The sequence below is a fragment of the Odontesthes bonariensis genome, chromosome 4 (assembly GCF_027942865.1).
Source record: "Odontesthes bonariensis isolate fOdoBon6 chromosome 4, fOdoBon6.hap1, whole genome shotgun sequence".
NCBI lineage: Eukaryota > Metazoa > Chordata > Actinopteri > Atheriniformes > Atherinopsidae > Odontesthes > Odontesthes bonariensis.
Genome location: NC_134509.1, coordinates 27,397,584 through 27,421,920, shown reverse-complemented (window position 1 = coordinate 27,421,920; position 24,337 = coordinate 27,397,584). Strand labels below are relative to the sequence as shown.

The 24,337-nt window shown below is 37.9% G+C and overlaps 1 protein-coding gene across 1 annotated transcript; it reads right to left on the bottom strand.

The window, feature by feature from the left end:
- Nucleotides 1–1,665: 1,665 nt before the first annotated feature.
- On the bottom strand, nt 1,666–24,276 carry LOC142379141 (complement C3-like). Its single transcript, XM_075464277.1, has 43 exons — nt 24,200–24,276; nt 23,070–23,271; nt 22,669–22,831; nt 21,295–21,389; nt 20,591–20,679; nt 20,035–20,117; nt 19,849–19,936; nt 19,618–19,720; nt 19,302–19,422; nt 17,888–18,003; nt 17,386–17,532; nt 16,880–16,979; nt 16,697–16,791; nt 16,401–16,592; nt 16,118–16,273; nt 15,478–15,607; nt 14,975–15,043; nt 14,357–14,554; nt 14,141–14,261; nt 13,979–14,067; nt 13,707–13,846; nt 12,936–13,148; nt 12,679–12,742; nt 12,000–12,089; nt 11,657–11,860; nt 11,384–11,459; nt 11,105–11,264; nt 10,897–10,992; nt 10,362–10,512; nt 9,049–9,134; nt 8,780–8,857; nt 8,535–8,690; nt 8,347–8,409; nt 6,574–6,655; nt 6,414–6,462; nt 5,003–5,093; nt 4,808–4,897; nt 4,603–4,717; nt 4,308–4,397; nt 2,640–2,732; nt 2,462–2,545; nt 1,908–2,052; nt 1,666–1,807 (listed from the first exon to the last, which is right to left on the bottom strand). The coding sequence occupies exons 1-43, from the start codon at nt 24,274–24,276 to the stop codon at nt 1,666–1,668; spliced, it is 4,992 nt and encodes a 1,663-aa protein (XP_075320392.1).
- Nucleotides 24,277–24,337: the final 61 nt, after the last annotated feature.

Sequence of the window (24,337 nt, the reverse complement as noted above, 5' to 3'; positions counted from 1 at the left end):
ATCGGAACTGCCAAAGGTTCCTACAGTCCGAAAGCGGCTTATGACTCAAATAAAAGTAAAAAGTAGTCATCCAAATAATTACTTGAGTAAGAGTAAAAAAAGTGCTTGGTGAAAAAACTTCTCAAGTACTGAGCAAATGTTGAGTAACAGGGGGGGGCACGTAGAAGAAAAGCAACGAGCGCATTGTAGCCTAATGTAGCGGAGTAAGAGGACAGTTTCTTCTGCACAAATCTACTCAAGTAAAAGTAAAAAGTATTGTGATTTAAAACTATTCCTAGATGTACAACTTTTTCAAAAACATACTCAAGTAAATGTAACGGAGTAAATGTAACTCGTTTCTACCCACCTCTGATTAAAGGTGGGGTATGAGATGATTTCTGGAGCATTTTTTATCATATTATCTGAAAACCTCCTCACGACCCAATTGCACCCACTAAAATAGAATGTTTGAAAAAAAAAAAAAAATTTTAGTCCAATGTAGAGGGTGTAGCAAGAGGAAATGTCTGACCAATAGAAGTAATGATGAGAGTTACTTCTATTGGATTCTGACATGCCAATCAACCGTCAGCCCCCCATTTTCAAAAATATAGCTTGCAGGAACCGTTTTTCCAAGATCTCATACCCCACCTTTAAGACACACATTACCTTGTTGGCTTGAGTGTTGCCTTGTTTATAGCAACTGGGGAAACACATCTGGTTAAACACCAAGAAAAAGAGATGTTTCTGGGGGCCTGAGTATGTTCAGGATTGAACACATGTGCATCAGTGACCTGATGAAGAGATTACAGTATGCAGTGCACAGTGCAGAAGGATGCAAACCGGCTGAGGTAGTATGATGCTCTGGGAAATCCTTTGCTAAAAAACCTTGGAATTTGGCAGTCGTTTTACTTATCAACATTTTAACCAATTTTGCAGACTATACAACTTGGTAATATTATTTGTTGGTGACAGCATCATATCAAACCACAAATACTACAGGAATGGTCAAGGCACATGACAAGAAAAAGATGTTGATTTCGCCAAAGATTTTACAGATCTCAACCCAGTTGAGGTGGGAAAAGTCTGATCCATGGAGGTCCCACCTGGGAACTTGCCAGATCCTGGCCATAAAGGATTGCTATTGTTGTCTGACACAACAAGACAAAATCAGAAGTGGTGTCAAGGCCTTGATGGATTTGATCTGCTTTGGCTGGACATTGGTTTAATGGTTGTATTTTTGAGGTATTATGGTTACATTTTGCACATTTTATTCTGTTTTCATAAATGTGAAAAAGTTTCCTGATTTAGAGTATCAGGAAAGTATGCCTGTAAAAACCAGGATATTGAGTGTATATATATATGTATACACATATTGACACCTTAACCATGTTTCTGAGCATTCTCTATGTATTAAAAATAGTAGAAGTTGAAGTTACGGCGAAATAAGACACAACTGGATAGTTCAACAGCCATGTATGGATATGACGAACCAGGTTTATCGTGGTCCAAGAAAACAATATTTTTATTTTTTACAATCAAAACCTGAAGAAAACATATAAGAAAGGCTTATGAGAATACAACATTTCAGGTTTTGCAGAGTTTATTTGATTAGTTTTATTTTTCATAATTAGTACATATTTTGGTTATAATAATGCACAAGTATGAGGATAGTCTGCTTCTCTTACACTAATCTGGACATCCATGGCGTGTGTACTGCTCAACCATTTTCTCCAAGCCCTCACAGGTAAGTTTATATTTTTCAGTTGCACACTCTTTTTCTGAAGGCCAGTACTCAATCCAGGTCCTTTCACCAAGCACATATTGATACCTGATATAAATACAGAAAGCAGGGAAACAGCTAAATTCCTTAAACCATTACAATACCATGACAACAGCAAACTCATCAAATAAAGACATAATAAACTTACGATTGACTCTGATCATCAGTGTAAATATCTTTAGACGTGCCCATGATGAGATAGGTTTTGCCTGTACTGAGATCTAAAGCTTCTCTGCAGTGCCTGTAACTGAGGAAAATGCGCTGTTTACCCAGAGGACCCACATCTGAAGTTCCTGTGAACAAAATATACGATAATTAAACAGTAAGAACATACCGGAAGGAAAACCAGGGTTGCAAGTTCAGGTCAGCGAAAGAAGGAAAAAAAAAACCCAAAAAAAACAATTGGACTTATTTTCAACAATTCATCTGAACTCTAGCACTGTAAATAAAACCTATTTTTGTATTAAAATGTACTTTTACTTTACAATATTAAAATTTAGAGGAAGCAGCAGAGTTTAGAAACTTAACTTTTGCCAATTCTGAGTCGAAGTATTGCAAAGTGCAAAGATGTTTTCCATCAGGCCAATTTCAGATGTCAATTAAAATCACAAAATATGCACATTTTAAAGAGAGAGTAGGAGAAAACTATGCAAAAAGGTTGAACAGTTACATTTTTTGGCACTTTCAACAGGTATAACCCACCTTCTTTGATGACACTGAGCACTTCCATTGTGTAAATATCAGTGGACAAACCATCTGTAAACTCTTCCAGTATCACTTTGTATGCTGAAGACAGACAATTTGCAGACTGTTATCTTACTTGCTTTCTTCCTTTTGGAATACACTCTCTATTTGCACAAAAATGTCCACAAACTCTTACCAAAATCTGTTCTGGTGTTCAGGCGAGTCTCACAAACCTTCGTACTACGTTCATTGTTGTTAATTTGACCCTTCTTCTGCATGCTGCAGTTCTCTGGAAACACACAAGAAGCACAGGGTGATAATCGACCCTTTAACACATAAGGTTCCCCCTAAAAACATTCCCAAGCCAAAGGAGTTTAAAAAAAAATTCTAAAACCTTATGGTTTTCTAAAAAGCTAGACATAATTTTCACTGTTCACTAATACCTTCATTTAACCTCTGAAAAGGACACAATCATAATAGAACCGTAATAAAAAAGAAGAAAAAAACACCCTCTTTCAGTTGTAAGGTTTTAAATATTAGGATATCATGGGAACAAAAAAAAAAAAAAAAAAATCACCTGGTCTTTACTTCAGATGGACAACACATGACATATTATACTTTGTAATAATAAATCAATGACGATAAGAAACAAGTCAAAATGCAGAAGCAATGTCTGAAAAACAAAGTATACCAGGTTAACTTTCTGGGTCTCGCACACTGTTTCTGGAGAACTTTTGGCCCAATCTTCTTTACAATGTTGCTTTAGTTTGCTAGGATGTACGGACATTCATTTAAACCCAAATGTCTGCGGGTTCCACAGCATTTCAATCAGATTGAGATTTAGACTTTAATTGGGTCATTGTACGATAAGCAACATAATTGGTGCCAACTTGAAATCTGATCAACAAATAAATGCATCAAAAATTAAATACATTAATTTTTAAAGAAATTTCCATCCATTCTTTTGTAAATTTGCCGCTGATATTGGGATCATTGTCCATTTGCATGATCCAGTTTTGTTCAAGCTTTACCTGTCAGACAGATGGCCTCACATTTGACTCTAGAACACTTTGGTATACAGAGTTAATGGACAAATTAATGACTACAAGGTGTCAAAGTGACTGTATCTGCAAAATATGCACAAATCATCACCCCCTCCACCTCTCTGCTCGACAGTTGGTATGATGTGTTTGTGCTGATATGCCGTCTCTGGTTTTCTCCAGGCTTAGTGCTGTGCATTATGACCAAACATCTCCACTTTGGTCTCATCTGTCCAACGGACATTGTTCCAGAAGTCTTGTGGTTTGTTCAGATACAACTCAAACCTTGGCCATGTTCTCTTTAAAGAGAAGATACTTTCTCCTTCACAATAAGCCAAAGTCATTTAGTCTTTTTCCGGTTGTTATGTCACTAAGTTTAACATCTAACATACCAACTGACTTTCTCTTTGTGGACTTTCACACACCTTTTTGGCATTTTGAAATAAGTTAAATAAGTTATGACATGAAGTAATGTGTTATGTGCATCTTTTTGTCTGACACTGCATTTATCTAATTCTAACACTTGTTAGGTCGGCTGTTTTTTTTTCCTTCTTTGATTTGTCCTGATGTGTAAAATTTTAGAATTGAAAGACGGTAATCCATTGGCTTTTATCATACATTTTAGCACAGCATTTTGGGGAATTCATACTCAGGTACATAATAGAGAGAATCTTGACACCTCTGTATGAAAAAAGGTAAAAAGTGTAAAACCAATATTAAATGGCGGTGATCTTGATCTTCTTTGAGTATCAATATTCGGTATGATTGAAAATATTTCAAGAGTAACAAATGTTTGCTGACTACAAAAAAGGTACTCTGTATACCTTCAGCACAGGTGCATTCATCATTTCTACAAAGCCGCAGTAGTTTTCCAGCTCTCCTCTCTGGATGGTAGAATTTCACACAATGATCCTCTGCATTGTGAGATAAAGACATTGTTATCCGCTTTGCAGGACAGTAATACTTAACACATTCTTATTCACAATACCACCAACTGTACAGTTCTGGCAGTTATGAATAATCCATTAAGCTCCAATGTCTAAAACAAATCAAATGTTACGTGTTTGTATGTTAGAGACTTATAAAGGCAGCATATTCATAAGTATCTTTGGGACTTACGATTACTATATTGTTGGTTATATTCATACACAGAGACAGCCGCTGGTTGTAAGACGCCCACTTTCAGCTTCTGATGGACTCTAAAAGTGATCTCCTCTGGTTGTGTGTGTGAAACCTGCAGAGGTATAAAGACAAGCAGAAGAAACTGAAAAAAAGAATCAGACAAGCAGAGAAAGTTTGAAGGGGGGAAACACTCATGTATTACCTTGTCCAGGTAGATAATGAGCGAGCTTCTTTCTGATTCGCTGTTATTTTCTTTATATTTTGCAATGGTGCGGGCACGGCCTTTAGACAACTACACGCAAACACACAATGATGTTCAGAACTGATGTCTAACAAGAAATCTTACATTACTGACATTAAACAAATATGTGAGCATTTCAGCTCGTGCGTGTCTTACTAAGTTGAGGTCTTTTGTGTTGACTGTGAAGCCAGTTAGCAAGCCAACATCCAAGAATGACATGGTTGCGTCACGATATCTGTCCTTATATCTGCACACAGAATTGAAAAAACGAAAATGAGGATGGAAAATGCAGGCTAAAAAATCTTCCTGACAAAAATATTGTAAAGGAATACACCTTAAAACAGCTAAAAACAGCTATGCTCTATAGGAGTGGCTGTGGCTCAGCACATAGAGATGATCACGGACTAATCAGACGGTTTGTAGTTTGATTCCCAGCTTTTTCATTCTACGTGTAGAAGTGTTATTGGGCAAGATAATCCCACAAATTCCCCCAATGTTCCTAAAGGCATGCGAGTATATGTATGTTAGAGAAATGTGCTCAATGTACCGAATGACAAGTGTCGTCTGCTGGCACGGATGTTGCTTTGAAGTCACTTGCTGACTTTGAATATACATTCAAAAACCATAAATCATTACTGATGAGCCATTCCCCAAAATACTTTTTGCATTATATCCTGGCTTCTGTGTGTACGATAAGCAGGTGCTACTCCAGAATATTTCAGCTTCTAAAAACATGTCACAAAGAGAATCTTCCTGAAAGGTCAGACCTGATTCTTTAGACATTCTCTGTTGTCCATATGTGAAAATGGCTTTGGTTGAGAGCTGGAGCATGGGCAAAACAAGAACACATAAATCACTCCCTTTCACAACTGTGAGAAAGGACAGTGGCCTTGGTTAAAGGCTGCATCCTGTGATATACTCTCTAATCTAAAGCTTTTATTCAGTTGAAGTAGAAACATAGGCTTTTCAGATCTTCTTCTAGCCTGCTGATGAAGGAACAGACAGAAATATTTTTTAAAAATGTCCTAAGTCTCTGACTCAAATTTTTTACAGGTCAAAATAATTTTTTTTTTTTAAAAACTGGCTTAATGGGAGGTTTTTTCTATTGAGGTTATGTGAAGTTTGGAAATTTAGAAACGAATCCTGACAGGCGAGCCAAGCATATGAACGTCCGTATTACAACGTGGTCTGCTGTCCAGGTCATAACACCATGTGGCAATATGGAGCCCAGATATGGCGTTTGCCAAAACCACTTTGAATTGTTTGAGCTTTGAGTTGCTAGAGCAAGAAATTGAGCCTTTCTCTGAGACCTTTTTGTCCGAGAGGAAACCTGGTTATCTGAGCCGCACACTCTGACTGCCATCTACAGCAAATAAGATGCCGACCACTTAGTTCTTTAAAAAACTACACTTAAAAAAAAAAAGATCCCTTTAGGGATCAAAAACAAAGATAATATTTATAATTATTAAAAATAAAATAAATCAGAGTATCATGCATAAATCAGAGTAAATGGATGGATGGATGGACAATCTTAATGAAATGTTTGAATAATTTTCTTTGTACTTACAAAACCTCTATTCTTAGCTTGTATATCTTCTCATCTGCATTAATCTTCTCTGGAGACACAAAGAAAAAAAACAAGCTTACCATCTTATTTGTTTTAAGAAAAAAAAAAAACTTGTCAATGAGATCTAAAAGACAAAATAGAAAAAACAGCTGGAACAAACCTGGAAGGAGCTGCACTGACAAGTTGAACTTCTGACAGCTGCTCTCCTTTTCTTCTGGCAAAGTGTAATACAGCGACACCACCTGTCACGCGAACAACAACGTACAGTGCCTTGAGAAAGTATTCAGCCCCCTTGAACTTTTCAACCTTTTGCCGCATTTCAGGCTTCAAAAATAAAGAAGTAAAATTAAATTTTTTGTGAAGAATCAATAACAAGTGGGACACAATCGTGAAGTGGAATTAAATATATTGGATGTGTCAAACTTTTTTAACAAATAAAAAACTGAAAAGTGGGGCGTGCAATATTATTCGGCCCCTTTACTTTCAGTGCAGCAAACTCACTCCAGAAGTTCAGTGAGGATCTCTGAATGATCCAATGTTGTCCCAAATCATGATAAATAGAATCCACCTGTGTGTAATCAAGTCTCCGTATAAATGCACCTGCTCTGTGATAGTCTCACAATAGCGCAGAGAGCATCATGAAGACCAAGGAACACACCAGGCAGGTCCGAGATACTGTTGTGGAGAAGTTTAAAGCCGGATTTGGATACAAAAAGATTTCCCAAGCTTTAAACATCCCAAGGAGCACTGTGCAAGCAATCATATTGAAATGGAAGGAGTATCAGACCACTACAAATCTACCAAGACCCGGCCGTCCCTCTAAACTTTCATCTCGAACAAGGAGAAGACTGATCAGAGATGCAGCCAAGAGGCCCATGATCATCAGTCGTACACTGCACAAATCTGGCCTTTATGGAAGAGTGGCAAGAAGAAAGCCATTTCTCAAAGACATCCATAAAAAGCCACCTGCTGGGAGACACACCAAACATGTGGAAGAAGGTGCTCTGGCCAGATGAAACCAAAATCAAACTGTTTGGCCACAATGCAAAACGATATGTTTGGCGTAAAAGCAACACAGCTCATCACCCTGAACACACCATCCCCACTGTCAAACATGGTGGTGGCAGCATCATGATTTGGGCCTGCTTTTCGTCAGCAGGGACAGCGAAGATGGTCAAAATTGATGGGACGATGGATGGGGCCAAATACAGGACCATTCTGGAAGAAAACCTGTTGGAGTCTGCAAGAGACCTGAGACTGGGACGGAGATTTATCTTCCAACAAGACAATGATCCAAAACATAAAGCCAAATCTACAATGGAATGGTTCACAAATAAACATATCCAGGTGTTGGAATGGCCAAGTCAAAGTCCAGACCTGAATTCAATCGAATCTGTGGAAAGAGCTAAAGACTGCTGTTCACAAACGCTCTGCATCCAACCTCACTGAGCTCGAGCTGTTTTGCAAGGTGGAATGGGCAAGGATTTCAGTCTCGATGTGCAAAACTGATAGAGACATACCCCAAGCGACTTGCAGCTGTAATTGCAGCAAAAGGCGGCGCTACAAAGTATTAACGTAAGGGGGCCGAATAATATTGCACGCCCCACTTTTCAGTTTTTTATTTGTTAAAAAAGTTTGACACATCCAATGAATTTCATTCCACTTCACGATTGTGTCCCACTTGTTGATTCTTCACAAAAAATTTTCAATTTTATATCTTTATGTTTGAAGCCTGAAATGTGGCAAAAGGTTGAAAAGTTCAAGGGGGCTGAATACTTTCGCAAGGCACTGTACCGTACGTAAGTAGGCAATTAAAATTGAGACCACACATGTACAGTAAGACAAGTCTTTGGCCTCCTCTGGAATTCAAAAGGGGCAGGTTTTTAAACAAAAGTTGCCCGGATTAAAGACAAAACTGTCTCATTCTGCTTACCGTCATTGTTGCTTCTCCTGGACCTGTGGCTGTTACGGACACATTGTGGTTTACATGATTGATCTGTGGGGATTAAAACATGTATCAACACACATACAGATCAGCATCAGAAATAAACACACTGAAAGCAGAATAAATGACAATAATAAGGAACTGCTGTTAGTGAGAATGAGAGCTTGTGTTCTCACCTTAGATGTTCTTGTGGTGTAGTGGTTTTCTCTGTTGAAGTTGTACTTGTCAAGCTTTAACCTGCCCGGCAACTTGATGTCCACATTCAGATTAAAGTCTGATTCTTTGTCGCTGGCCCAGTATTCTGCCACAGCTAGGTACACTAACATAGTGGCCTGTACAGAGACAGATATGATCAAGGGTTGAGCCCTGACTACCTACAATTTGCTGCCATAACGTACCAGTAAAGCTTTTAAAGTTTTACCTGAGTTGATCCATAGCTTCCACTCTCTCTATGCTGTTTGTTGAACCATCTGACAACAGGTCTGGCTTCTTTAAAGGCCTTTTTAAACAGAAAAGAGAGGTTGAAACACTACTTTGTGACTTTAGTATTCCTGGTTCAGAAGCAGATATCATATTTCTGATCACATGCTTGCCTTGTCAAAGAAAAACATCATGTCTGCACCTATAAATATCACGTGCTGCGTGAGATCATTGGTTAACATACAGATACAGAAAATGGGATATGCTCACCTTGATTTTGACAAGAGCCAGAAGAGCATATGCTGTAGCCTCCAGTGTGTGAGCACGTCCCATCGGCACAGGCCAGTGGGATAAATCTGAGGGGAACACAAACACATTTCTGCTTCCCATATGTGACCCCCAAAAATATCCAGGAAATTAAACTAATGGAACAATGAACTGAGATGTTAAAAATGGAAGTGGAATGTGGAGAAGTAGAATATTGGATGCAAACATGAAGAAAAGCTAAATATAAGTTACAGAAATGACTCTTAAGTAAAGTCACTGCAAAATTATCAAAACCCATTGGTTGAAAGGATGGTTTGTCCAAGAGAAATACTTAGAATGAGCAATGCTCCAAAAAAGCAGTGGGATATCATGGAGAACACGTCCATTGGGAATAGATGAAACATTTTCACCACAGCTGTAACACAAACTGGCAGATTCCAAGCCCAGATATTGCTCTGTGCGCTAAAGAACATTTACTAAATACTAAAACGTAACTGTGATCTCTATGGTGTGTTCAGACCAAACACTAAGTGAATGTTTACCACACCTGCTAACACGAGTTGGGCCACTGGATTACTTTTATAGCACGTGGCAACAAACTAATATTCACCCTTCAAATAGAAGGGACGGGAGTTACTTTCATAGATACCACACCCCTTAAAAGTTATCTCACTCATTGTTGATGATAACATCTGCTGCTGCCTCACACCTTCTGTAGAAAACCTGATATCACCAAAAACACTGATGCTAACTGGTTCTAGATGCATGTTGGTTTGTGGTAGTTGAAAGCAATGGATAGCTGAAAATCTGGTAATAAGTAGATATCTTAAGAACTTATCTGGTAGTCCAATAGATCTGTAATGCCCATTGCAAATCCTTGCTTGTGGTGTTGGAGAAATTTTAATGCTGATAGGCTGTCTTGACAAAGCATCACGTGAAACATTCACTCAAGCTGAAAGATTTTTAACTGGTGCAAATGCATATTCACATCTACTTGCATTGCACCTATCCATGCCTCCACTGATTTCATAAGTATTGTGGTGCCCACACGATTTACTTTGCATTTGGTCTGAATATACCTAAAGAGAGGCCACTGCTGGCTGTCCAAACAGCATTTTATTAGCATCTTAGGGTTTTTACATTTTTTTTAAATTTTAGTATTTAGGTTGTATATGTATATTTAGTACACACACACATACTTTTGTCATTTCACCACTAGACACTGTTTAACCTGCCAGCTTGTCTTTGTGCAACAGCCTAGTTGTTACATGTTGTTTATGGCTTCTAATCTATAAACTGTCATAGTGTGACTGCACCTGGGGAGGAAAAGCTGTGGAGGATCTCCAGGCTCAGTTTGTTTTCATTGGCCAGGGCGTATGATGTCATGGCAACGGCGTAGGGATTGACTAAGCTTGGCAGCCGCTTCTCCAGATAGGCCACTGCTTTGTCTATGCTGTCTTGAAGACTCTGAAATGAATGAAAAGCGGGTGGTTGGAGGGTAAAATAATGAGTGATAGCACTGACACTTTGGGGTTATTAGAGTCACTGTCGCAAATCTACCCATATCAATCAAAGGAGTAATACACAATCACTGTCTAATATATATTTACTCTAATATATATTCACAATAGATAAAGGAATCTGTGTGGTCCACTGATTATGATCAACCCTGGGTTTGTTATACAATAACAGCATTTTTAAAATCATGGTCGTTGTATTATTGGGCCCTGTGACTTCTACATTTCTCCCTATTTCCTTACATCAGCACAGAACGTCATTCATCACATTGATCACACTAAGCTGTAGGACCAGCAATCAAAGAACAAAGGAAGAAAACAAAAGGTTCCTCACGCTAAGAGTGGCCGCACATGTTCTGCGAGACTCCTGCATGGCAATGAGGCAAAAGGCTGTCATGGAGACATCTGAATCTGTGCCATAGACATCACCCTGTACATGCACAAGCAAAAGCAGGTTTTTTTTACGTTGGTTTTCATTTGGATTTGGTCCTTTGTTCATCATTAAAATGAAGATTTTATTTTAATGAAATCAGAGTGCACACTATCATCTCTAGGTGGGACACTCTTCCAGCTTCTATAAACAGGCCATCTGTTTGCTGTGTATTTAGAATTAGAAACTTGATGGAGTCGCAGATGTCTTTGCTTTGCACTGCTACCAGGTTGCTGGCCATGGCAAACACCTTGACAACATAAGCTGTCAGCCTTTTGGACAAGATGAGACAATGCAGTAGTTTAGTTTAATTTGAGTGCACATAAGAAGATTACGTGCATGTTCAAATGTTTACATAAATGCAGTATAGATGCATGCTCCCAGTCCTCACCAGGTACTGCTCTGGTGATCGGGATACCCAGCAAAAGACCCATCTTTTTTGCGGTGGGTAAGTTGGTTCCGGTATCCTAAATAAGACAAAACAAAATCTCTCTTTGATAGCATCGCACACTCTGTTCTTAATCTAATCCAGAGGTGGCAAGTATGGTTGATAGATTTGAATTAAGCGGTCTACAAAAAGCATCCGTTATTAAAGCAATTTTCTAAAAGGTAATGACCTCTGAGACATTTGGTCCCATGCGATAAATCCACTGTTGTGCCCTACCAGTTCTGATGTGTTGCAGGGCTTCATCACGTCTCTTAATGCCCACAGATTCCCACTGGTTGGTCTTGTCCAAATACGTGGCAACAATGACAGGCAGGGTCATGTGGATCATGTTTTCCTCTCCACAGCCGGAGGGCTGGTAGATCAAACTGCTCATTGGTTCTCCACTTATGGTGTTCATCAACGGCTCTACCGGCTGTTTCTCTGCAAGCAGTCACACCACCATCATGATACTTTGACTTTAAAAACTTTGACTTTGAAACAAAGAAGACCATATGTCTCTCACAACTGTAGCAATGTACAATAAAAAAGAGATAACGCGGCAAGCTGCGTTATACCTCACCTGTCACTAAGATCTTTGTGCTGGTAGGTGTGTTTGGAATGATGTCTGACAAAGAAATTCTACTGTTGATGAGTTCCACTTGTTTACCATCTAAATCAAGAGAGAGCAAGTTGTTAACAGACACAATTATGCAAAGAATAAGAAATTCTGAGGACACATTATGTAGACTATCTATACCACAGCCTTTAAACTAGTCAGATGGAGCTTTTTATCCTCTTGGTGCTGCCATGTGAGGACAGTGATGCACAGCTGTGAATAATATGGTCAAAACGAAAAGGGCACAGCTGATTCTTTCACTGGATCCAAAAAATTCCTTCTATCATGACAACCGTGTGCATAGATGCATAGACTCTATGCATAGACAACCACCGTATGATGTGTAGACTAAACCAGATATGTTTGCTGCTTACCCAGCTGTCTACTGTCAGCTGTCCACACAAATATCAGTGTTCATTTATATGAAGCACATACGCCTGCATCCCTCAAAATTACTAGCAGAACCTCCCTCTGCCTTACTTTCAGACTGTATGTTATGACCTGGTTAGTGGATCACAGAGGCTGATGCAAAGTTTTAAATATGTAAGGTTTTATTTAAATGAAGTTTAGACTACTAATCACACGGAGTAAATGATGAATGGTAAAGAACATGCAAAATGGAGTTCCTCAGCAGTAAACTCACCTACACCTTTACTGTCAGGGTCCAAAGTTACAGTCTGAGAATATTTCATCAAAAAGCCTTCAGGCTGGAAAAAACAACAGAGATAAAAGAATAAAAACATCATGAAACAGAACTATTTTACAATATAATCTTTAATCATATGCTTAGCAAATTCAGTTCAGTTCTCAGTGGAGTTGAAAATACCCTGAGAAGTTGTCTGCAGCAGAGGACAGCAGCTGGACACATCATTAATTCAAAACACAGTCTTTTTCTCTTACCAACACCCGTAGCGTCTTCACGATTCCATCACTGACTGGCGAGTTTAAAACAGCAGCTTTGACTTCAATGCGGAACTGTCCATCTCTCATGGGAATAATAACAAAGGGTACAGAACGTGTACTTTTGGCTCCTACTTTGACTTCCTGGCGATATTTCCCACGCTTAGAAGCTGCACTGCACACATTTGCCTCCTCGATTAGATCCACACGCACCTTGAAAACAAAACAAAAAGACAATACAGATATTTATGTACTTATTATGTACTTAGCAATAGTTCTCCAGGCTTTCTGAAGGTCTTTTACAGATTTATCTGAATATTTGGAGGTTTTTCACTAATTTTCAGTCCAGTCCTTTAACCTGACCATTTTCAGAGGAATGTTTTTGTCTTTTATTTGTTTGTTAAACTATCTAACACTGTCGTACGAGTCAGTCAAGAATAAAAGGGCACCTAACAATCAAATCAAATAGCAAATAATCAAATTTAAATTCTATCTTTAGACACTGTTACAGTGTAACAAAGTTATGTCAGCTGTTTAAGACAAACAGCGTGTTACAAATAAATAAAACTGGGTTAAGAGTTCTATGACAAATATCAAAGACAACACAGTGTTACAGGCATAAAATGGTATTTTTACACAAACAAGGTGATTCTGAAATAAATCATGTAAACGGTAATGCATGAAGAAATGAGGGGTGGCTTAAGACTTTTTCCAAGGTCAAAATAACATTAATAATACAGTCTAAAATATGGATCCACACTACTAGCTTACAGTGGCAGGATTGAGATTGTAGTTATGAAGAACTGCTTTGATTTCCAGCTGCTCTCCACGGACAGTTGAGTAGGGGAGTTTGAGATCAACAAAGAAGTCTTTTCTGACAATTATGTCTAATGGATCAGCCACACAGATACCTTTGTAAACAGAAACAACAGAAAGATGAAAACAAAATGACACGATTCCATTGAAATAGTTTAGCGTACAGGATATCAGCATCTCCTGTAGTAAGTAAATCATCAGATACATTTTCATGACTGAAGACTCACCATGAGCTCTTGACAGACTGATGCCAGTGAATTGCCAGGTCGTAATTGTATCTTGCAAGGGTATATTTTTCATAAATGACGTGGTTTCACTAAAATGAAAATGGCATTTTGGTGAATAATTATCTTGTTTGTTTTCACTTGCAATGGTTTTAACTGACTCACCAGTTAGGTTTATTTTCTGGGCAAGCAGGCAGTCTGATGTCTGACCACAGCCAACTTTCAGGGAACTTGGAGCGAGAAACGATTTCATTGGTGTCCATGTAACTGTTGTCATCCCCGTCACCTAAGTTTTTTTTTTTTAAATGTTAGCGATTTCACTGTTTTAGGAAAACAATATGGCCACAAATACCCACAACAACCCTTGTTTGTGTCTCTTACTGCGACCCAGTAGAAGGTTTTCTTTTTTCTTCTCAGCCAGCTGTCTTTCCATCTCCATGCAGCAGTGCAGGAAGGCCTCGATGCAGGCTGGACCATCTAATATGTACTCACTGCGACGCTTACAGGTATATGAAATGGGTGTGTCCCTCATGCCGTCCAAACAGCAGTCCACCTGCAGTTTATCTTCATATTGACTCACTGAAATGAGGAGACAGGGTTAAAACGAGATTTGACGGATAAAAGTAGATCAGTTAGAGCCAAATATTAGAATTTGACTACCAGGTGCTTTAACCCAGGGCAACTGGAGAGGAATGGTCTGTCACACATCACAAACTTTTAGCATTTTCAACAAAAGATTTTGAACAAAAGTGATTAATACATTTCTGAAAGCTTCACACACAATTCTGCTTGTTTTGCTCATATGGTAAAGTTTGATCGCTAGCATTTGAATCAAAACAAAGACAGAAAATAATATTTTTTCACATAGAAAATGAAACATACTGGTGTCACCTGAACAGGTTTGAGAGTCTTTTTCCTTTTTCAAATGTTGATCATTTTCCATCAAACACAGTTTAAACCTGCCCAAATAAAAATAACTCAGAAATCTGTGGTTCTTACACAAGTCGGTAGTGATATTCATCATAGCAACAGTTCGTTTCCTCCTGCTGGTGGCTGGACATTTTAACTCTGAAACACAGAGGGCAAACAAGGATGAGTCTCAATCTTTATTTCATACTAAAATCAGGTTGATGGTTGGAAAAACAAAACAATATGGCAGACTTTTTATGGAAGCGTGTTATGATCAGTTGACCTGATTATTTAAAAAACATTGTCTCAGTAAGATCCTACAGCAATACTGAGCTGCCGGTTTGAGTTTTTACTTCCCTGTCTGAGAAAGACAGCAGTTGGACAACCTGTAGCCAAACAATATCATATTAACAAACTTAGATTTACTTGCCTTTATATTTTGAGACACAGTATAAGCAAGTGAAATAATGCTTGGATAAACAACTTATATATTCACTATGTTATGGATTGTTTTATGTTCAAATAATTACAGTAACAGAATATGTTTGCAGGAGGAGGAAAAATGATGAAATTGGAGGATAGAGGACAGTCACCTTGTCTGTCAGGAGTCTCAGAACCTGTGTTGGACTCAAACAACAGCCCTGCATCATAGAACACACTCATACTATTGTCCCCTCCACCAGGGGTGCAGCCTGTATCGTACTTTTCGACAGTGTCCCAAATCTGCAGGATGGAATCATGAGAACAGATATATTATTATCTCTTAGAGGAATCTTAGATAAAAGTGAACTATGTGTGCTTTTAAACCCTTGCAAGTATGAGTGCCCCGTTCTGCTGTCCTGTTTCAGTGACGGATTACAATGCTGTTTGGTGAGGATCCCTGAAGTCACTATAAGTGCAGGGGGAGGCTGTAGCTCATACACTCAGACACACAAAAAATTTTACTTTTTCGTTCTAAATAAATCATTTACAGGGAATTTATGGATCGATATAACATAAAGGAAAAATAAAACAGAAATAAATACAGGAGTAGAAAATGAACAAAGAAAGAAATTAACTTTGATAACTTTGCCAGTTATTCATAAGCACGCTGCTGATGTCAGATATTGTCTTGCCACAACCAGTGTGTTGAAGCTTGTGCCAAAGGACACTATCAGCATAGCTGAGACACTTTGACAGAATGACAGTATCTAACGCCTTTGCAATGACATGAGAAGACACCACAGACATTACCTTTTTCTGTGTGAGTCTGTGCTTGTTGTTTAGGACAAAGACACCTTTGTCAACTGCAACCAGTCCCACGATGGCTTCTGGATCGCCTGTGACTTTCAGACCGAATAGCTTGCGTGGCTCAAAGGATGATAAAGGTTTCAATTTTTCTAACGTCAGCTTAAAAAAAAAGAAATAGCAGATTTGTACGCATTAAAAGAGTGATTATATTCGTAAAAAAACAACAACTGTACATGTGTTTAGCTTGCTGACTTTAACTGGGCCAGCTTGGTGTTGTGTGCCTCACCGAGCCCATGCAGGAGTCTGTCACATCCACCCAAACAGAGTCTGACACCACTTCATTATCGTTTGAATGGTAGTAGGCTATAAAGCGGAATGATGGTAGCATCTCTTTGGTAACAGTGACAATCAAGGATATCAGAACTTGAGCTTTTGCCTTGAAATTGCCATGTTTCACCAGCTGACCTCTGCTCAGGATCTATGAACGAGGAATTGAAAATATGCATCATTACGACACACATGCACACTTTACTACTGTAATAAATATTCAGATAACTGCACACATGATATGGGATCGCTCACCAGGTATGTGATGTCCTGTTGGGCATTTTCATGCTTGTTAAAATATAGGGTTACTTTTAGGTTTTCTCTTACTTTTACTTCAACTGTATCCACCCCTGCAGAGACATACCATTTTTCACAATTAATCTTACAGATATGTGTGATTTGGCATAACTATCAATGGGACATTATTTCAGTACGTACCTATGTGGATGTAACTGTTGCTCTTAGAGCTATATGGGAGAGCTGTCATGCTGGCTGATGCTTGCCTTTCAGATGAAATACGTGGATCATTGGTCTTTGCCTATCGCAAAATGCATATAGGTTTACAAACAGTTACATAAAGCAATATACAGTGTACAGTACCAAGAACAGTGACTTCACGTATGTCTGAATTATTGGAAGAAAACTACGTCATCCAGACTGTAAGAGCGTAGGAATTAGTTTAACATGGGGGGGTTTGACAGATATTAAAGAATTTTTGGTGGGACAAATGCCCCTTTCTCAAATATTAGGGGACACGTCCCCCCTGTTATTTGGGTTATAAAAACAGTAACCTCAAGGTATATTTAAAATTCATGTTTTTATGTTTCCTTACGGAGATATTCAGACTTCCATTTGACATAAGAAAAGTTGATCTGACAGCTGACCGTCCAACAGTACATCATGTAAATACCACAAATGCAATTTTACCAAGTCTCCTCACTTACTGTTATTTTCAGTGATTGCTGATCTTGCATTGCATTGATAGAAAGCCTGGCCATGCCATTGGCTGCAGTCACACCCTGCACCTGACCCACATCAATCACCACTGCAACACCTTGTGCTGGAGTGTCATTAGGATTCAAAACTTCAATCTGCAGTCAAAAAAACAAACCATACACCGATTTTATGAAACTGCAATATTTGACTGAAAAGCAGAATAGAGAGGAGAACCCATTCATTTTTTTAGTTTAGCATTTGCATTTACATAAATAAAAAATACCCATTAATGCATTTATTATTAGCACTTTGAGATTTTATTGTAAATGTAAAGTGCGTTATAAATAAAATGTATTATTATTATTATTATTATTATTTATGATATGATGTACAAAATGATCCTTCATGATTGGATCCTGTGTCATTGTTGTTTTCAGAATGGACAATTTAAGCTGTTTGAATACATTATTTTTCTTGTGTGTGCATGCAAATGTAGGAAATATACCTTACCAAAACATCGAAAGACATTCCTGGTTTGAAATATTTGGGCGTTTTTGTAAAGTGGATGGAGTAAGGTGATGTGACAATCTGAATACCTTTCATCTCTGACTCCACCATCTCACTACCTATAAAAAATAACAATAAAAAAAATTACATGATATCCATCAATTAATAATATCAATATCATCATATGAGAACAGATGCCAAACTACATATGAAGTATGCATTTCACTATGGTGGTCCTGTGCATGCCAACAGTTTACCTGTACATCCCCAATTCCAACAGTAGGGATGCTAAGTAAAATGTAAATACAAGCAGAATGAGACAATTTGCAAATCTCATTAACAAATATTTGATTCACAATATATCGTAGAAAACATGTCAAATGTTGAAACTGGGATATAAGAATATTTGATGAAAAATATTAGCTCATCTTGATGGCACAAATGGCGGGACCATGTTTAACAATGTGTTACATCCCCTCTTCTTTCAACAACAGTCTGTTAACATCTGGGAAGCAACAAGACCAGTTGCAGGACCTTTGGGAGAGTAATTTTGTTCCATTCTTGTCTGATTATAAAATTATAGCTGAGATTATGTCTAAGATTACAGCTGCTATAAAGTCCTGGGTCTTTGTTTTTGTGTTGACATTTTACACAGAGTCCCAACTCTGAACTGGGGTTTTAATTTTACATAGTCCTCAGCCTTCCGAAATTAAAGCTGTGATCACAGCAATTAAATGTGTCTACAGTTTGAAGTTATTTGCAGATACATAATCAAAAGGCTCAAGAAAATGAATGTGTGAAACTTAAAAAACCCTTTCAATATAATGTTAGAGTATATATGTACAGCTCCAAAATAAGACAACACGTTTTCAGTCCTTTTTTAAAAGTAGGTTATTGCAAATCAACATGCAGTAGACATTCAAATGTAGGCCTACACTTTGATCAAATGCACTTTAGTTTACACTGAAAGTGTACTGAAACGCATTATATTAGGAGCTCAGAAAGGATCTCAGCTTCATTGAATTGAGATAATGTGGCGTTATAAATGTATTCACTGCATACCAAAACAAACTGAATGAGCAAATAGCAACTACTGCTGCTCAAATATTTGTCAAATACATTTAGAATACGTAAATAACATATCGTAGTGGTATTTGATACTTTTGTTAAATGTATATTTGAATAAAACTGCATTTTAATAGAGCAGATTAGTTCTTAATAGCAAATAAACAATACACACACATTCAAGGACCATAACATGTAGCTACGTATGTTTTTACAAATCAATATGAATATGAATATTTAATGAATCAACCCCAAACCCTTTTTAACATCTGTACACTAAAAAAGTAAATTGCAATTAATTCTCACACACATGCACATGCACTGATGTCCACAGTTCGCCTTTCTTTCTTACCGTCGTCTGTTAGCACACTGACAACCACGTATATGGAGCTCCCCACAAGATCAGTGATGTTTTCAAATGTCTGTGTGATGTGCTGCTTCCTCAGTGTCAAGACTGCTTCTCCATCAGTTATCTAATGTGACAAAATACAATGATCTCTCTCATAATATCTGGACACTTGGTTGGTTTATTCAATTTAAATGTTTTTAGATGAAAGGCAAGGCTTTCATCTTTAAATGTCTCTTAAAATGTGCCAGGAAAAGAAAAAAAGTATGTAAATATCAACTGGCACAGACTAACAGGATGGAAGAAAAGTGCAAGTATGTACCACCAATCTCTGAAGTGAGCTAGGAAAATTCCTCGTTTGACCTTGATGCACAAATCCAAATACCCCGTAGGCTGACCCGTGCACCGGCTCTCCAAAGAGATATCTAAAGTCACAAAGACATGCTTTGTTTATTTCTCAATGAGATGAAAAAAGTAGACACAACACTGGTCAAACTTTGAATCACAACTTGTTTCCGAAACCATCTTTGGACAAAACAAAATCCTCACTTACGTAGCTCTGACATCAATGCTGAGCTCTTCACTGTCCACAAAGAAGAACGAGCCTCGAGGCATCAGTTTAACCTCAAAAGTGGGCAGAACTGAAATGTTCAACACATTTGATTGAGATCTGACATCTGTTATTGTAAATGTTTTCATCACCAGTTTCACAGATGACGAGACCTCAGATTGAACTCACCATAGTCTTTGACCTCAAACTCTGCAGAGTAGCTAATCTGTGGTTTGCTGTGGAACCTTACCCTCACTTTCCAAAGTCCAGTACTGCAAAAACAAACACACACACACACATACCCTAAATGTGACTGGGACCACTTAAAGAGGCAAAAAACAACAGGTTTGAATAACTTATATTTTCTATCTTGCCTGTCATTGTATTTCTGTTTTTCAGGCCAACACAATTTTTTGGTACAATCTCAAACACCCTAAATTAAATGATCCTACTTATCAACCTTTTTTGTCATTGATAGTTTGTGTCATGGTCTGTGGGTTTTTGTTATGTTGTGGGTTCAGTTTTACTGTAATTTAGTCATTTTAATTTTCATGGATATGTTCATGTTGGGTCTTCTATTTTGTTTCATGTCCTGTTTTCTCTCTTTATCCCTCACAGGGATCTGCCGATGCCCCTCTAAGCTCTGTGCCTATCCTGGTAATTAATTAGTAAATAAAGTCGGTACTCAAGTCCGATAGCAGAGAACAATAGCAATGAAAGATACAGAAATTGAAAAAGTACGTACCTGACAATTTCGGAAAGTTGGAAGTGTCCAGAGTGTATCCCTGATCTCAGAGAAACTGTTTCGTGTTGTAAAATGATGCCTTCAGGAGTCTAAAATGAAGAAAATTTAGCAACACTTTGCAATAAACCTCACCTCTGTAAATAAACCAGTTCATGCTTTATTTTGAATTAATCCTCAAATTATCGCATTTGTCTCATTAGTTTCTTCCTTAACAAGTGTTATTTTTTTTTGTCTTGCTGATTTCATGTACAGTATGTTTCCTCTGAGTGTCACTTTTATATTTTTCACGCTGCAGATCAAACAGAGTCTCTTGAAGTCAAGGATCACACAAATGTAGTTTGATCCATTTGCTTTTTTGGTCCAGACTGAGTCATCTCACCAATGTCTACATCGATACCCAATCATTCTATGTAGGTTGCTTAGAGGGAGAACTTGACTTTTTCTCGATGTGGATTGTAATCAGTCACATAGTTTGAGACAGCTTGAGCCATACTTTGTTTATACCTCTAGAAATAGTAAATGATCACATTAACACATTAAACTGAGATGGAAAAAAAATGAACATTTATTGGTAAACATATGATTCAGTTTGTTTGCATGCAGCTTAGTGGAATTTTAGACGGATGTGAAATTAATGCACATTTTAGAATACGTTTTACAATATTACATACAAAAACGTGCATATTAATAATAAAATGTATTACCAAAAACTCAATGACAACCGAAGTGTCCACTTCTGTCTTGTTATTCTTCTCCACAGGCTCCATGTTGGGTGTCAGTGCAAATATCCTGTAATAGACTGAAAGAAATAGACTCTCACAGGAGATATTCTAGATCTGCTCGCGTGACAATTTGACTTTTCCTCTTATCAGGACGACAGAAAAATTAATTTATTATACCTTATACAGCCTCTTGTTTAATCTGAAAATAATACCTCATTAAGACCCAAATTCTAAAAAAGTGGAGACACTGTAAAATGTAAAATGTAATTATAGCAACACATCTCCAAAAAACTGAAACAGGACCATGTTTACCATCTGGGAGGTAACGAGACCAGCTGCTGGATCTTTGGGAGAGGTTCCATTCTTGCTGACAGGATTCTAGGTGCTCAACACTCAACAGTCCTGGGACAATGACCAAACCCCTAAAAAAATTCTAATTTAGATTTGTCTGACCACAGAAAAGTTTGACACTTTGCCTTCGTAAATTCTGAAATAAGCTTTGGGCTAAAGAAGATGTGCATCATGTTCACATGGCTTCTTCTTTGCATGATAGAGCTTTAACCTATGTTTGTGGATGGCTGCTGAACTGTGTTCACAAACAGGGGTTCCTGAGCCCATGCAATGATTTCCATGACAGAATCATGTCTGTTTTTGGTACAATGCTGCCTGAGGGCCCGAAGATCGTAGACATCAAATATGATTTTTTTGTCTGTGTTCCTTGCATGAAGATTCTCCACATACTCTGAATCTTTTGATGATATCGTATACAGTTGACGATGAAATATTAATTTCAGATTGGGGAAACCTGACCATTTTTACTTCTGTGAGATTCTCTAAGGTATTTTTTTCATACCAATCACGTTACTGACCTGTTGCCAGTTAACCAGCTTCTCACTTGTCAAGCCTATTGCTGCCTTGTTCTAACTTTTGGTGTTGTTGCCATCAAATTGAAAACAAGCTGATATGAAATGTCATGAAATAGTGAAATCTCCCAATTTTCTTGGAATTGGAGTGATGCAAAAATGGGCTACCAATACCAAATCAGCCATGTTGTAAATTGAATGCTGATAAGTGATTTATATAATGTGGGTTTTCATGAACACTGTTAATGGTAATCTGACAGAGATCATGAAATGCATTGGTAGAATATAACACAACAATGAGCAGATGAAAAAGCTCTGCCACCAGTCACAAATTACTAGACCACAATAAAAACACTTTCCACTGCCTAATTTTATGACATAAATTAGTTTCCAGCTGTGAAAGTCCTTTTTAAATTTGGAATATCTGACAGGAAAAAACATTTTTAACAGGGACCAATGTTTTTTTTAAGCAGTGATGTGTTATTGGACTCACCTTTGCTGTTGGGTGTGTAGAGGGTCTTGTCTGTCTGGATGAAGATGTAGCCAGAGTGAAATGACACTAAGACAACTTTTTCTAGTTTTACATCTCCGAAGTCAGCCTGCAGGTACACATACTGTTTCGTATTGGGATACCGACTAAAGTCTTCACCAGGGAGCTGCAACCAATATGAGGACACAGATGCAGAAATATGAAGGAAGACAAGATCCGTCATGTGATCCCCTGTAAAGATGTTGCATTCAAAGATGCTCTAGTTTATTCTCCAGTGTATAATCATGTCTGAAAACCATCTCTGCCGAGAACTGATAGATTCAGAGATTTTGTTGCATTAACACTGCAAAGTGAGAATCAAGCTAAAGCAAAAAAAAAAACAGAATTCAGTATTACAGCAGTACCTTAATTTGCCCAAATTCTTGAAATTTGTTTTCACTTGAAAGATTCACAGATGTTGATGAAAGCCTTTTGGATTTGGTTGGATGGCTCATTGCAGTGATTTCGACTGTGATGATAGTGTCATCATCAGGGCAGTCCTGACATTCCACAAAGATGTTTTCTGCAGTTCCTACTCGCAACAAGTTGGGGGCAGACATAACCTTCCTACAAAGCAGTGGTGAGAGGACAAGAAAAAGTACAGTCACTGGGTAGACAGAACTTTACCGCGATTTACCACTCACCTACTGACATTAGACATTGACCAATAATTTACTTTCTGTTGTTTGAATGTCCTAAAGTTTCTGTTTACCCAGTTTGCCTTCCTGGATCTTCTCCTTCCTCAGTGCAGACTGCATACACAATGAGTCATCCATTGATTATCTTGACTAAGATCCAACACTGAGTCAATATAATGTTTAATCATTGCTCTGGACACTGTTTACTGGGGCCAATGCAAAGAACAACAGTATGAACCAAAATTGCACTGGTAAACTAAAGTTTTTGATCTTCACACTTTGCACAATATTAGTAACTTTTCAATCTATTGCGAATGCAAATGAATCCTTGTCACACTATGGTTCTATTTAGATTTTCTAAACTCAAGACATTTCCCAACAAACTATTACATCATTGAGCGCAAGGTGGGCATACAAATGCAAAACTTCAGCGGTCAACATTAAAGCAGTATCTCAAAACAAAATGAAGGAATAAATAAATGTGTCACTTCCATTAAAAAGTTTTGTTTTAAATAAAGATAGCAAGTTAAGTTATCGTCACTATCGCTTTATGCAACTGTGCCTGTTTTCTTTATCGTGACTCACATGAAGCTGAATTATCTGTTTGTCAAATTTGAACAGTATCCATTCGTCCTCATGCTAAAGTTGCAACAAGTTGAAAAAAGCTTCTCACTATCAGTGTAAGCATGTTTAATTTGGCCCCTTGTTTTTTTCTTTGATTGCTTGCTTTAACTTGTATCCTGAGGCAACAACAATTGTATCAACACAACAAATTCTGGTAAACTGGGATTCAGTGACACTGTTCCACTTTCACCAGACATTCAAGGAAGCAGGTACTGCAAGGAAAGGGTACTTACATTGAGGATCCATCAGCCAGAGAAAACAAGGAGATAAAAGCCAGTGAGGTCACCAGCCACAGCTGTGTTCGCTTCATCCTTCTTTCTGATCTCATACCTTCTGGTATGGAACAGCTCTACTGTAGTTTGTTTTTTATT